The sequence below is a fragment of the Glycine soja genome, chromosome 17 (assembly GCF_004193775.1).
Source record: "Glycine soja cultivar W05 chromosome 17, ASM419377v2, whole genome shotgun sequence".
Lineage (NCBI taxonomy): Eukaryota > Viridiplantae > Streptophyta > Magnoliopsida > Fabales > Fabaceae > Glycine > Glycine soja.
Genome location: NC_041018.1, coordinates 122669 through 137195, shown reverse-complemented (window position 1 = coordinate 137195; position 14527 = coordinate 122669). Strand labels below are relative to the sequence as shown.

The 14527-nt window shown below is 40.8% G+C and overlaps 1 protein-coding gene across 3 annotated transcripts in view; it reads right to left on the bottom strand.

Annotated features, from left to right (window-relative positions):
• LOC114393708 (DExH-box ATP-dependent RNA helicase DExH7, chloroplastic) overlaps positions 1–14527 on the bottom strand; it is a 55491-nt gene that overhangs the window by 17882 nt on the left and 23082 nt on the right. For 2 of the 3 annotated variants that reach the window (XM_028355115.1, XM_028355116.1), the window contains exons 16-20: positions 11540–11622; positions 11241–11424; positions 10944–11099; positions 10761–10862; positions 10513–10665 (exon numbers count right to left, since the gene is read on the bottom strand). In XM_028355115.1, the coding sequence (XP_028210916.1) occupies positions 10513–10665; positions 10761–10862; positions 10944–11099; positions 11241–11424; positions 11540–11622 (678 nt within the window). The remainder of the gene's footprint in view (positions 1–10512; positions 10666–10760; positions 10863–10943; positions 11100–11240; positions 11425–11539; positions 11623–14527) is intronic. The other variant, XM_028355117.1, reaches the window with a different exon arrangement.

Genomic DNA, 14527 nt, shown 5'->3' with positions numbered 1-14527 from the left:
CTCACTTTTTTGTCTTGGTCCTTAAAAATGTTTTGAAATGGTCCGGAATATGATATTTTTTTGTTTTGGTCTTTGATGTTTGTTTGCTTCTATTAAGTGTCGACATGGTGTTTGACAATGAAATTGAATTGGCTGAGTTTTCTAAGAGATGTCGAAGATAAGTCAATACAGTAACAGGGATCGGATGTTTGGGAGTGGATTGGAGACCCAGCAGGCCAATACTCAACACACAATGCATATAATATGATAGGGGAGGAATCAGCAGCCGGAAGTCAGGAGGAGTGCTTCGAGAAATTATGGAGAATAAATATTCCAACCAGAATTGCCGTATTTGCGTGGAGGCTAATAAGAGACAGATTGCCGACAAGACAAATTTTGCAGAGGAGACAAGTGCAGCTCACAGAAATGTTATGTCTTTTCTGTAAAATTAAAGAGGAGGGTGCATCCCATTTATTCTTTCACTGCAGTAAAATCCAACCCATTTGGTGGAAAACTATGTCATGGCTGCACATAAAGGTGCTTTTCCCCTAAGCCCAAAACATCATTTCCTTCAACATATAGGTGTTCAAGCTGATGGAGTAAGGATCAAGAGATGGCAATACTGGTGGTTAGCCTTAACATGGTCTATTTGGAAGCTTAGAAACAATATAGTGTTCTCTAATGCAATTTTCAATGCTAATAAACTGTTTGAAGATGCAACATTCCTACTTTGGACTTGGCTTAGGAGTTTTGAGAAAGATTTCACAATCCACTTTAACCAATGGTCAAGTAGCATTAGACAAGGTTTTATGTATCAGCAGAGGACAGCATAGTTAGGAGACTAATACATGTAAATTTTAAAGGTCAAGTGTATCCATAGAATGGTTCCCTCTCAGAGTGTGAATGTCTGATTGTGGAACCATTTGTATGGCACCTTTTCTGTAATATAAGTACCTCTGGTACTCCATTCTATATATATAATATTTTTTCAAAGTAAGGTTTAATACTGAGAGATGAGAGAGGGTGAGAGAAACACAGAGACAGGGCGAGAAAGGAACACAGAGATAGGGCGAGAGATGAGAACGGGAGAGAGTCTGAGAGAGAGAGAGGTCGTTCAAGACTTAGGAACCAGTAGTGGAGGGAGAGACATCTTGATGGGGACAGATACCGTCAGGTTGAGAGAGGAAGTGGGAGAAGGATTTCCAGGCTTTCTGCAGGAGATAATCAGCGAGATGACCAACGACGAAATGACACTTAACTTCAGGAGGGCCAATGGACCCAAGTCCGTGGCAGGAGGAAGGCTCGAGCAAAGGCAGGAAAAGGTATAGGAGGGGGTCAACACAGACAGAATGTCTCTAAATATGATCACAGTAGAGGAAGCTTCAGTCTAGCAACATGGAGGAGCCGACCAGATGTATCTTCTTTTTATTTTGCTCACTTTCCGAATCACATCTGCGAGAAAGACCTGTGGAAGATTTTCCAGGAATGGGGGAAGGTGTGGGAGATTTTCATATCTAAAACAAGGAACAAACAGGGCTATCGTTACGGCTTCGTTCGCTTCAAAGGGGTAGAAGATGAGGATAGTTTAGAGAGACGACTCGATAATAATATTTTCATAGAAGGAATGAAGTTGTTCGTCAACAAGCCGAAATTTCAAAGAGGAGGTATCAAGGAAGTCAGGACTCCTGCTGGAATAGTTAATCGAGCAGGATTGAAACGCAGGGAGTATGAAACTAGAAGGCAAGACCCCATCCCACACCCCAAGCTCAAATCGTACGCGGAAGTTTTGAAGGATAACCATAAGGAGGAGGTCAAGACTACACATGAACCTATGTTCGGGACGGAGGACGCAGTAGTTAAGATCGATCCCATAGTCATTCACACAAACAAACAGAATACAGGGTGGTTGGAGAATATATGGGTGGGGCGTATGAAAAACAAAGCCATGTTTGAAAAGGTAGCGGAGGAGGTTCAGGGGGTGTTCGATATGGAGATGAAGATCACTTATTGGGGTGATGACTTAGTTCTGTTACACGGTTTGGATGAAGATGGAGCTCGTCAGCTTAATGGCCGAGAACTACAAAATGGACGAACCCCTTTTATCTCTATCCAGAGATGGTCGCCAGAGATGAATCCCTCTCATCGTCTAGCATGGATATACATCTGGGGCCTCCCTCTAACGGCATGGGACGAGGAGAACATGGCGAAACTGGTATCGGGCTTTGGAGAGCTCATCGAGCTTGATGAAGAGACGGAGGAGCGATCGAGGATGGATGTGACACGCGTCCTAGTTCGCACGAAGGAGAAGCCAAACATAGCCCGTTCGTTGATAGTCATCGTGGATGGAACGATGCATCAGTTGGAGATGAGAGAGGAGATGGGCTTCGGGTGGGGAAGACGGAAGCGCTTGATGGTATCGGAATCCTTCCCACCATCGCCGTTCACCACGGCTCTGGCGGAATCCGATGACGAGCTCACCAACCGCATCTCCGATGGCAGATCTTCTGTCGGATTCTCCGACGACTCTCCCTGCCTCAGGTCCAGCCCCCTCCACAGTCGGCGGCGACAGTGGGCCCGGACTCTCAACCTTTGGAGCGCAAAAACCGAAGTCTTGACAGATGTCGACATCGAGCCGGGTCGTCCCTGCGCCTATCAGTCTGAAGCTGCAGGAACGACAGACGAAGGGCCGGCAAAAGAGGATCACAACGGTCCTCTCATCCCTAACTTGCATGCATATGGAAAGGTTGACCATAGGGATGTCTGTCCTACCCAACCCCACGACAGAGAAGACGATAAAGCTAATGAGGACAAAGTGGAAGCTGACACAGAAAAGGGAACTTGTTTTCGGGCTATGCAGGATGACCCTGCAGTTATTACCCTGCAGACCCCCCCAATGGTCTATAGGGATTCGAATCTGGCTTTTTCAAATGAAAGGGGCACAGGATATGCAACCATGACTTCGGTAGAGGATAGAAGGGACCAAAAGTTGGGCCTTGACTCTAAGGGCCCGTTCCCAATAGAAGGTGCAGTTGGAAATGTTAAAGTCTATGTTAGAAAAAAGGAGGGTGGTAAAGGAAAATACAAGGCCCAATCTTTTTTACAACCCACATCTCGTGCCACCAGAAAAGAGGGGGACATTAGAGTCTTGGACCCTGGGGAAAAACCTGGAACCCTTCGTGAGACTGATGCCCAACCCGAACCAGTCTTAGCCACCTTGGACACAACTCTTTTTCAACCTCATTCTGGCCCCACCCTTACTCCCATATCAAACTCTCAGCATAAGGAGGCCCAGGAGGGGAGGGATTTTCACACCTCAGACCCAGGAGGGCCGACTCCTCAGCAGCAACACCCTTCCCATAGCTCTGGTCCCAGTAATGATGTTAGTAAAGTTTTTTCTGACAAAGAGGAAGCGTTTCACATGGCTATCGCTAGAGAGTTGGGGGTGTCTTATTGTAAGACTAATAACAGTGAGGACAACATCTTGAATGAAGACAACAGTAGTAGATGTTCCAATGATTTAACAGGTCTGATGGGAATGAAGCAGATTGAACCATGAATATATTATCCTTCAATTCTAGAGGGCTGGGCAGTGGCATTAAGAGGTCAGCCATTAGGAAGCTAACCTTGGCCAACAACGTTGATATGCTTTGCTTACAGGAAACTAAGAAGGAGTCCATAGACAAATCTTTCTGTCAATATTTGTGGGGGGATGATAATGTTTCTTGGGAGTTTGTCCCTTCTATTAGTGCAGCAGGAGGACTTCTGTGTCTTTGAGATAATGACTCTTTTGTGGTGGATAGAAGGATAGTGGGCAGAGGTTACATTCTGCTGGAAGGAACATGGACGAAAGAAAACAAAAAGGTCTGCATCACTAATGTTTATGCTCCCTGTGACTTGCAGGGAAAGAGACAACAGTGGGAGGAGATTAAAATTCTTAGATCTTCCCTTCACGAAGGCCTTTGGTGTGTAGTGGGTGATTTTAACTCTATAAGATACCAGCATGAGAGGATCAGTTCATCTCAGTCCCTGGGGAACTTCAACAGCTCTTCTGAATTTAATTCTTGGATCTCGGACATGGCATTAGAGGAAGTTAGATCTGTTGGAAGGACTTTCACATGGTATAGACCTAATGGAACTGTAATGAGTAGATTGGACAGGTTTCTTCTATCTGATGAGTGGCTGTCCCAATGGCCAGATTCCACACAATTTGTGCTTGATAGGGATTTTTCTGATCATTGCCCCATTCTTTTGAGGTCTAGAACCATTGACTGGGGGCCTAGACCTTTTAAGATTATGGACTGGTGGCTGCAGGATAAAGAATTTCAGAACATGGTGTGTCACAGATGGGGCAACTATCACCCTAGTGGGTGGGGTGGTTTTGCCTTAAAGATGAAACTGAAGTTCATTAAAAGTTGTATAAGGCACTGGAGCTCTCAAAATGGTGTTATTAATGCTTCCAAAATTCAGAATTTAAAAAAGGAGCTGAATGCTCTAGAGGCTGGTGGCAATGCTTCAATTTTATCTCAAGCTGAGAGAGATCTTAAGAAATCTCTGCAGGAACAGCTTTGGAATGCAGCACTTGCTTATGAATCCATGCTGAGGCAAAAATCTAGAGTGAAGTGGAAAAAAAAAGGGGATAGAAACTCAGCTTACTTCCACAAAATGATTAACCACAGAAGAAGGTTTAATGCTATTCAAGGTCTGATTATCGCAGGCGAATGGGTCCAAGAGCCTAACAGAGTTAAGTCTGCAGCTTTAAACCACTTCAAGAACAGATTCTCAAAGCAGAATCTAAATAGGCCTACTCTCGATGGAGTGCACTTCTCTTCCATTCATCAAGGAGACAAGGATTGCCTTATTGCTAGATTCTCTGAAGGGGAAATTAAATCAGCAGTGTGGGCTTGTGGTGGCGATAAAAGCCCTGGTCCTGATGGCTGTACATTCAATTTTATAAAGCAGTTTTGGGAGACCCTAAATCCTGATTTTACTAGGTTCCTCGATGAGTTCCACATCAATGGCAGATTCCCCAAAGGAAGCAATGCCTCATTCATAGCCCTCATACCCAAGACCACTAACCCGCAGACTCTTAATGATTATAGGCCCATCTCTCTTATAGGGTGTGCCTATAAAATAGTGTCCAAAATCTTGGCTACCAGGTGGCTCGTGTTCTTCCTCATATAATAGATGAAAGGCAAACAACTTTCTTGAAAGGAAGGCATATCCTCCATGGGGTCATGATTGCTAATGAGGTCATAGCTGAAGCCAAATCTAAAAAGAATCCTTGCATGATCTTCAAAGTGGATTTTGAAAAAGCCTTTGATTCGGTCTCTTGGGGGTTCTTAGATTACATGATGAAGCGGATGGGCTTTTGTGAAAAATGGAGACAATGGATATATGGATGTTTGTCTAGTGCAACCATATCCATTCTTATTAATGGCAGTCCCACTTCGGAGTTTGTTCCGCAGAGAGGGCTAAGGCAGGGTGACCCCCTTGCCCCCTTCCTTTTTAACATAGTAGCTGAAGGTCTCACCGGGTTGATGAGGACAGCAATTTCTAAGAACTTATTCCAAAGTTATCAAGTGGGGAGTCAAAAGGAGGAGGTTAATATTCTGCAATATGCAGACGATACGCTGTTTTTTGGATCTGCATCTACAGATAATATTAGAGTCCTGAAATCTGTACTTAGAATCTTTGAGATAGTGTCTGGCCTCAAAATTAATTATGCTAAAAGCCAATTCGGGTGCTTGGGGAAATCAGAATCGTGGTGCAGGGAGGCAGCCCTTTTTCTCAACTGTGGTCAGCTGGTTATCCCCTTCTCCTACCTTGGAATTCCAGTGGGGACAGCATCTAAAAACTGGAACGTGTGGCAGCCTATCATTAGCAAGTTTGAGTTCAAACTAAGTAAATGGAAGCAGAAATGTCTTTCCATGGGAGGAAGGATAACTCTCATCAATTCTATTCTAACAGCTCTGCCCATTTATCTGCTGTCCTTCTTTAAAGTTCCTAAAAAAGTGGTCAATAAGCTAGTTTCAATTCAGAGAAACTTTCTTTGGGGAGGAGGTTCTGAGGCAGCCAAGATTGCTTGGGTAAAATGAGATACTATCTGCCTTCCCAAGATCAAAGGGGGGCTTGGGATTAAAGACTTGTCCAAGTTCAATGAGGCCTTGCTTGGTAAATGGGGTTGGGATTTGGCAAATAATCAACATCAGCCTTGGGCAAGAATATTAATGTCTAAATATGGAGGTTGGAATGCTTTATGCTATGGCAAAAATAGAGCTGATTTTTCTCCTTGGTGGAAGGATTTAAGACATGTTTTCCAACATCATCAACATAGTAATTGCATCTTCAATAACTTGAAGTGGAAGGTGGGTGATGGGACCAGAATTAAATTCTGGAAAGACAAGTGGAGGGAGGATGATTTAAGTCTCCAAGATAAGTACCCAACCTTATATCAAGTGAGCACTCAACAGAATCATCCTATTAACTCAATGGGCCTCTTAAGTGATGGTAGATGGGAATGGAAGATACAATGGAGGAGGCACTTCTTTGACCATGAAATTGACATGGTGGCAGCATTCATGCCTGACATTGAGGCTGTTCAGATTCATCCTTCAAGCCAGGACTATCTCACATGGGGGGGGGGGATCCTGCTGGTCACTATTCCACAAAGTCTGCCTACAATCTCCTTTTTTTTTTTGATCAGCAAAGATAAAATATATATATTAAAAAGTACCAGAGGTACTAGATAATGTACAAATTACAGATCAGATTAGATTCCAGGTAGACCTAATTCTGACCATAGATAGAGTGTGGATACAAGAATGGTTATAATACACATATCAAGGTATTCTTAAAAATCCTGCACTAATATTGGTAGACCAGTGATTATAATGTGCCTACAATCTCCTTAAAGATGAGGGTAATTCTATTGCGGAAGACAGCATTTCCAAGATCATTTGGAGACTGAAAATCCCCCCAAGAGCAAGTGCTTTCTCTTGGAGAATTTTCAAGAACAGACTTCCTACTAGGGATAACCTAAGGAGGAGACATGTGGAGCTGCCCTCTTTGCGATCAGGAAGAGGAAACAGCTGGCCACATCTTGTTTTCTTGTAGGAAAACTAGACACCTTTGGTGGGAGAGTTTGAGATGGGTTAATAGAGAGGGTCCTTTCTCTATTGAACCCAAAAGCCATTTTCTGCAATTCTCTCTATGGAGTGGGAAAAGCAATGTAGACAAGCGATGGGAAGTTTTCTGGATAGCTCTATCCATGTCTATTTGGAAGCATAGAAATGCCTTGGTGTTTCACAACCAGGATTTCAACTCAGAAAAAGTTATGGATGAAGCTGTGTTTCACACCTGGTCTTGGATCAACAGCATGGAGAAAGATTTCCATAGTCATTTTAATCAATGGTCTTCTAGCTTAAAGGAGGAAATGTCTTAGGGCCTTTTCTTTTGTTGTATGGGTATCCACTTTTTGTGGTTTTATCTTTGTAGGTGGGGCTGGCAGAGTACTGCCTGTGTATATTCTGTTACTCCTCAGTACTCCTAGTACTGATTATCTTTTAATACTATCAGATTTTTGCTGTGCAAAAAAAAAAGGTTTAAGTTTGAAGTTTTTATATATATGCTTTCTCAAAGGTTTGAATATAAGTGTTTATATACTTTTTGAAAATAGGTTTTTCATTTGCTTTACATATTGTTATTTTAACAGTGGTAGTTTTTTTTTTGCTGAACATCAGTCTTTTCTGTCTCTCTCTATATATAACATTTATCTTTGCTGATAAAAAAAAAAAAAGTGTCGACATGCCTCAGAAGGTCATCTCAGCATGCCAGGTTGTGTTACATATCAATAGCAGCATACTAACGTGGACCAAAAAAAGAAAAGCATTGCAAAGACCACTTGAATATATTTTACAAGGACCAAAACAAAAAAGAGATATATTACAATGGCAAAAAACATTATTAAATCTAATAATAATAAGTTATAAAAATTTAAAAATAACAATAGATGAAAAAAATTAATTGATAAAATTAATGTAAATTGGTCTACGTGTAACCAAAAACATGTTGATAGTGTGTGTTTGGATGTGCGTATGTGGAATTGATTTTGGATTACCATAATTGTATAGAATTGATTTTAAGTAAATATGACTATATGAGTGTACAACCCTAAGCAAATCTTCTAGAGAGTATACCCATGGTAGCAAAAAACAAAGGGAAATGAACAGCAACAATTATAGTGTGGACAGTTAAAAAAAAGAGGTAATGTTGGTCAACAAGTTATCTCTAACCTACTCATATTTGAATATATTCGAATATCTTATCTATTGACAGGTAATTAATTATCTATAAGCCAATGTTGTTAATGGCGGATGGGGTGGCTCATGGCGGAAAGTCAAAAATCCGCCATAAAAATATGGCGGATGGCGTAGCGGAAAATGACGGATGTCATGGCGGACAAAAAAAAGAAAGCATATATATAAACTCATTGAAATTGAAACAAACAAAGGATTGCATTCAAATAAACTAAAAAAGTTTCATGAGTTCATACAATAATCAAGTACCAACACCAAATAAACTCATTAAAGAGTTCAATATAAGAAAATGATAAAAACATAATGCAAAGTGCAAAGTGAAGGTTGTGGTGTCAAATAGAAAAAAAAATTAAAAATGGGACTTTCGAAAGTAAAAGGGGGGTGTCAAATAGAAAAATGAAAAAAAAGCTGCAGACAGAAAAAAGGGGTGTCAGGCAGCAAAAACAAAACCAAAAAAAAAGCTTTGCCCACCGGAATAAGTTGCAGTTCTGCTGGGGTCGTCTTCTCCGTTCGCGTTGCCGTCGTCACGCCGTGCTCGTCGCCGCCGTTCGCGCCGTGGGTCGTCGCCGCCGTTCACGCCGTGGGTCGTTGCTGCTGGCTGCTGTGTGTAGCGGGTCACGCGTGGCTGGTTCCGAGGTCGCGCTGTGTGTTGGAGCTTCGAGGGTTGTAGCTGCGTTCTAAAAGGTAGGGGGGTCATGGTTTTCATTAAGTTACCGGGTAGGGTTGGGTCGGGTCAGCCCAACTCCTACCGCGGACAAAAAAAAAAACAAATTCCACCATTTTCCGCCTTGCCGGCACATCCACCATGGCTATGGCGGCCGCCATGGCGCCGCCATCTTTAACCCGCCATGCCACCGCTATTCGGTGGCGTTTTTTCAGAAATCCGCTACGCAACTCCGCCATGGCCGCCATTTAACAACACTGCTATAAGCCCACACATTATCTACAAGGTAGAATTATTTTCTACCTTTTATCTATCTTAGATTCTTAAGAATGTGAGTTTAGACTTAACTCAACCCCAAAAGCTAGCTCAAGAGGTGAGAGTCGCCCCTCACTTATATACTATTACTTACCTTATCTTTAGCCGATGTAGAACTTGGATTTTTCCCAATACACCCCCTCACGCCCAGCACTTCTTGTGCTTGGTGCGTGGATAACAATAGTGGGTGAACCTTTGGATTAATCTTGAATATGCTCTGATACCATCTTAGATTCTTAGAATGTGAGTTTAGACCTAACTCAACCCCAAAAGTTAGCTCAAGGGGTGAGAGTTGCCCCTCACTTATATATTCTTATTTGGCTTTATCTTTAACCGATGTGGGACTTGGATTTTTCTCAACACACCACGCCCAACACTTATTGGGCTTGGTGCGTGGATAACAATGGTGAGTAACCCTTTGGATTAATCTTGGATATGCTCTGATACCATCTTAGAATCTTAGAATGTGAGTTTATGCCTAACTCAACCCCAAAAGCTAGCTTAAGGGGTGAGTGTTGTCCCTCACTTATATACTCTAATTTGACTTTATTTTTAGCCGATGTGGGACTTGGGTTTTTCCCAATACTGATTTATTTTGTTTCCCCAATATTCTATGATTTACTTGCTGTCTTTATTTCTTTTTTTTAATCAGCAAAAATATAGTAGTATTATATATAATATGAAGATGAATACAAGTGGTACTGTTATATATATAACCATACTATGCAAAGCTATGGTGACCTAATACAAGCATTACATCAAGAATTAGGTAACCATAGATCTGACCGTAGGCTAGGCACCCAACCACAAAATAATATACGCTAAGCCCCCCCCCCCCCCCCCAGCACAGAACCCTTCCCTGATATTGCTGGACCAGTACTGCAATGGAGTATCAAATCCTTTTTCCAAATTGTTAAGCCATGTCCGGCAGAGGAATAAAGCATCCTCCATCAATTTGTGACCATTGAAGCTGTCATTTGAGAAAACGATCCTGTTTCTATGGTGCCAAATACACCATGTCAGGGATATCCACCAAAGTTTCCTTGTATAGCTATAGGCAAAGTTTCATTGAATAACATTAAAGATTATTGTTTAATGGGATGCTCTCCATGATGAGAGGCATTTCAGTCAATTTTGATAACTGCTGCATCAGCAGTCAGTTACAAACTAACTGGAATAAAACTAACACATCTAACAATATACATACAGGAGGATAAACAAATCTCTAATAAAACTCACCTTACGTATATTTCCTGGAGGACGTAAAAATACCCTTTTCTGTTCACTTGATGCTACTGCTGAATGCAAAGGAATAACCCATTCAGAAGATGGCCCACCAAATTGGGAAGATGCCACCAACTTATCATGTAAATAGTTTATTTCAGACATTCCCTGGCATGACAAGTTATAGTGAAAAAATATAACTATTCACACTGAAAAAAATACAGGCAAACATATCAACTCAAAAGATAACTAAGTAACCTTACAGGTAGAAATACAAGGATGGCACCCTCATCGCAAGTTTCATCAATGAAACATATTAGATCTTCAAGAAGATCATAATCAATGACATCTTCATTCAATCTTTTCTGAATGAAATTTTTTTGAATGGTCAAATTAGAGTGTCAATTTAAAGTGGTACACAGATTCACAGCTTAAAAGGGATTTACCATATTTTGTTGAGTTTGTTCACTACATAATTGATAATAACTTGGAACAAAATATGGATTAAAATGTTCTTCAGAAAGCAGAGACTCGTCACCCCATGCAGATAAGACTAGATTCTTCTTACCCCTGCTATTTGTCACAACATCTCTCTGCAAAATCTAAATTGCAATGAATCATAAATTAAAGGAAAACCAGATAATTTATGCTCCAATTCATCAAAAGTATAAAGAATGAACAATAAAGAGATAAAATCACAGTCACAAATCAGTAACAGTAATCTAAAGCTGATCATAAATTACCTGTCCTTTGGGAAATGTCCCATCTGTCAAAGAAGCTGGAGAATCTGAGGCAAGTCGATACTCAATCTGATCATATATATCCTCAAGAAAGTATGTTGTCACTGGATGAGTCCTGCCTTCTGCAGTAACGACAGGGCAATTGTTGAAGTATCTTGAAAATAAACTTGAATCAACTGTTGCAGACCTGATCATTATAGTTGCATATATGACAAAAGGAAGTTAGACTCAACAGAAATTAATATAAGCAAGTCTTTTAACCCACTAGTTCTAGGAACAAAATTAAACACAAAAATACATACATTAGAATGATCTTCAGTTTTCCAGAGCTGTTAGTGGACTGCTTCTCAATTAGATTCTTTAAAACAATTAGAAGAAAATCACCCTGTAAAAAATTAAAAAGCAAATATATGAAATTAATATACTTAAAAAAAAACTTATCAACATAGAATAGTTCAGAAACAGAGGATAAAAAATACTCCAAACAACACAAAAAGTAACAATATATCCCAAATTTCACTATAGAAGAAAAAGTTGGAAATTCTAGCATTTCATTTATTTGCTTCTCCATATAGGAGTATACTTTAGTACCTTTAGTACCTCTGGTACTTTTATTTAATAATAACTACTTTTGCTGATAAAAAAAATAAAAATATAGGAGTATACTTACTCGATAGGATTCTTTCTTTTCTTAAGTCTTTGTGTATAGACTTAACTATAATTTTCTGCACTCTTGTAGTTAGTTAGCTAACTGACTAGACTCAGTTGACAGTTACAACTGTAACTGCCTATATAAGCTGAGGTGTAACTGATTCTCATTTGGGTTGAATCTTATCACCTTTCACCTCAAATTCTGTTTTGAATTTTCTCTCTCTCTCTCTCTCTGAGATTCATTTATGGTATCAGAGCTTCATTTTTTATCCTTGATTCTTCTCTCATGCCTTAATTCCATTCCTCCTCCCCCTCCGCCAGGGAACGCTTTAATCCTAAAATTCCTTTTGTCCTCAATAATCTTTTGTTTATGCCTTCCATTACCAAAAACTTAATTTGTGTCAGTCAATTCTGTAGGGACAATTCTGTGTTTTTTGAATTTCATTCTGAATTCTGTTTGGTCAAATCTCAGGTATCTAAAGAGGTGCTTCTTAAAGGGATGGTGGGCTGTGATGGTCTATAAATTCCCTGACTTGCTTCAGTCAGCTAGACAGCGACTCAAGCCCTCTTTCACTGTCAATACCATTTCTTCTGCTGGCTCAGAACCTGTGCCAAGTGCCTCTTCCTCAAATTCGGCCAAAACTGCATACCAAACACTTAGGAAGGACATCTCACAGGAGAATGACGATGGGGCTTTTGGGGAGTTATGGAAACTCAAGATTCCAACAAAAATTGCTGCCTTCGCATGGAGGTTAATCAATGACAGGCTACCCACTAGAACTAATCTGCGAAAGAGGCACATTGAGGTGACAGATTCCAGCTGCCCATTCTGCAGTCTGGTGGAGGAGACCGCAGGTCACATATTTTTCCAATGCAGCAAGATAATCCAGCTTTGGTGGGAATCCTTGTCTTGGGTGAATTTGGTGGGAGTCTTCCCAAACCATCCTAGACAACATTTTCTTCACCACATTCATGGGGTGACAAGGGGAATGAGAGTTCAGAGATGGAATTGGTGGTGGCTAGCATTAACATGGACTACTTGGAAGCACAGAAATGACATCATTTTTGCAAATGGTACATTTAATGCCAACAAACTGATGGACGATGCAGTCTTCCTACTATGGTCGTGGCTCAGAAATTTGGAGAAGGACTTTAATACACATTATAATCACTGGTCTACCAATCTTAGTGCAGGATTTTTAAGAATACCTTGATATGTGTATTATAACCATTCTTGTATCCACACTCTATCTATGGTCAGAATTAGGTCTACCTGGAATCTAATCTGATCTGTAATTTGTACCTTTTTTTTTTTTTTTTTGATCAGCCAAAATAAGTATATATATATTAGCAAAGTACCAGAGGTACTAGAATTACAAGCTAAGATTCTAGTCTAGTTCAGCACCCTAACAATTTGGTTGCAGACCAGAATAAGTTTCATATTATAGACTAATACAATTATTGAACCTAGATTCAAATCCTCATCTGCGGAAGAATCCTTCAGATAGATTTGATGACCACTGATTATAGTGGGTTGTGAAATCCTTCTCAAAATTTTTTAGCCAAGTCCATAACAGAAATACTGCATCATCCACCACTTTATTTGCGTTGAAGGCAGAATTGGAGAAAACTATACTATTTCTGTGCTTCCAAATAGTCCATGTCAATGCTAGCCACCACCCCTTCCATCTGTCCAGCTGTATTCCTTCAAATGCTCCATATATGTGCTGAAGAAAATGATGTCTTGGGTGATGTGGAAAGACACCCACCAGATTTACCCAGGACAGCATTTCACACCATATAGGAAACACTTTGCTGCAGTGAAAAAACAAGTGACCTGCACTCTCCTCTATTGTTCTGCAGAAAGGGCACATAAAATCTTGTAGCTCCACATGCTTTCTCCTCAAATTGTCTCTTGTTGGTAACCTATCTTTGAGTAACCTCCATGCAAACACAGTTACTTTAGATGGAACCTTCACCTTCCATAGCTCCTTGAACTCTCCGTCCTGGTCCTCCTGTAATAAGTCCTCTCTAAGCACATTGTAGGCACTCCTAACCGTATATTGGCCACTAGAATCTGCCACCCAAACCCACTGGTCAGCCCTGTGGGACCGAATTCTGTTCCCCTCAAGTTCTTGTAGAAATGATACTGCCATATCTATCTCATTGTCGAACAACGGTCTCCGCCATTTGAAGTCCCATTCCCACCCTGAATCTTTGAATTCTCCCATTTGCTGAATGAAATAATTTTGCTGAACAGATATACTATAGAGCCTAGGGTATTTCTCTAGTAATCTGTTATCTTCCCCTATCCAAGTGTCCTCCCAAAATTTAAATTTATCCCCACGTCCAACCTTCCACGCTATCGAATTATTTAGCAATTGACCCTGTTGAGGATGCTGATCTACAATCTTCAAGTCCCTCCACCATGTAGATTCATTATTGGCTGACCTTGCTTCACTCAAATTCCTCCACCCGCCATACTTTGATTCTATTACCCTGACCCACAACTCCCCCTGATTCTGAAAAAGCTTCCATTTCCATTTTCCCAACAAAGATAAATTAAACGAGCTAATATCTTTGACCCCCAAACCTCCATCCTCTTTTGGCAAGCACACCGTTTCCCAACGGATCCAAGC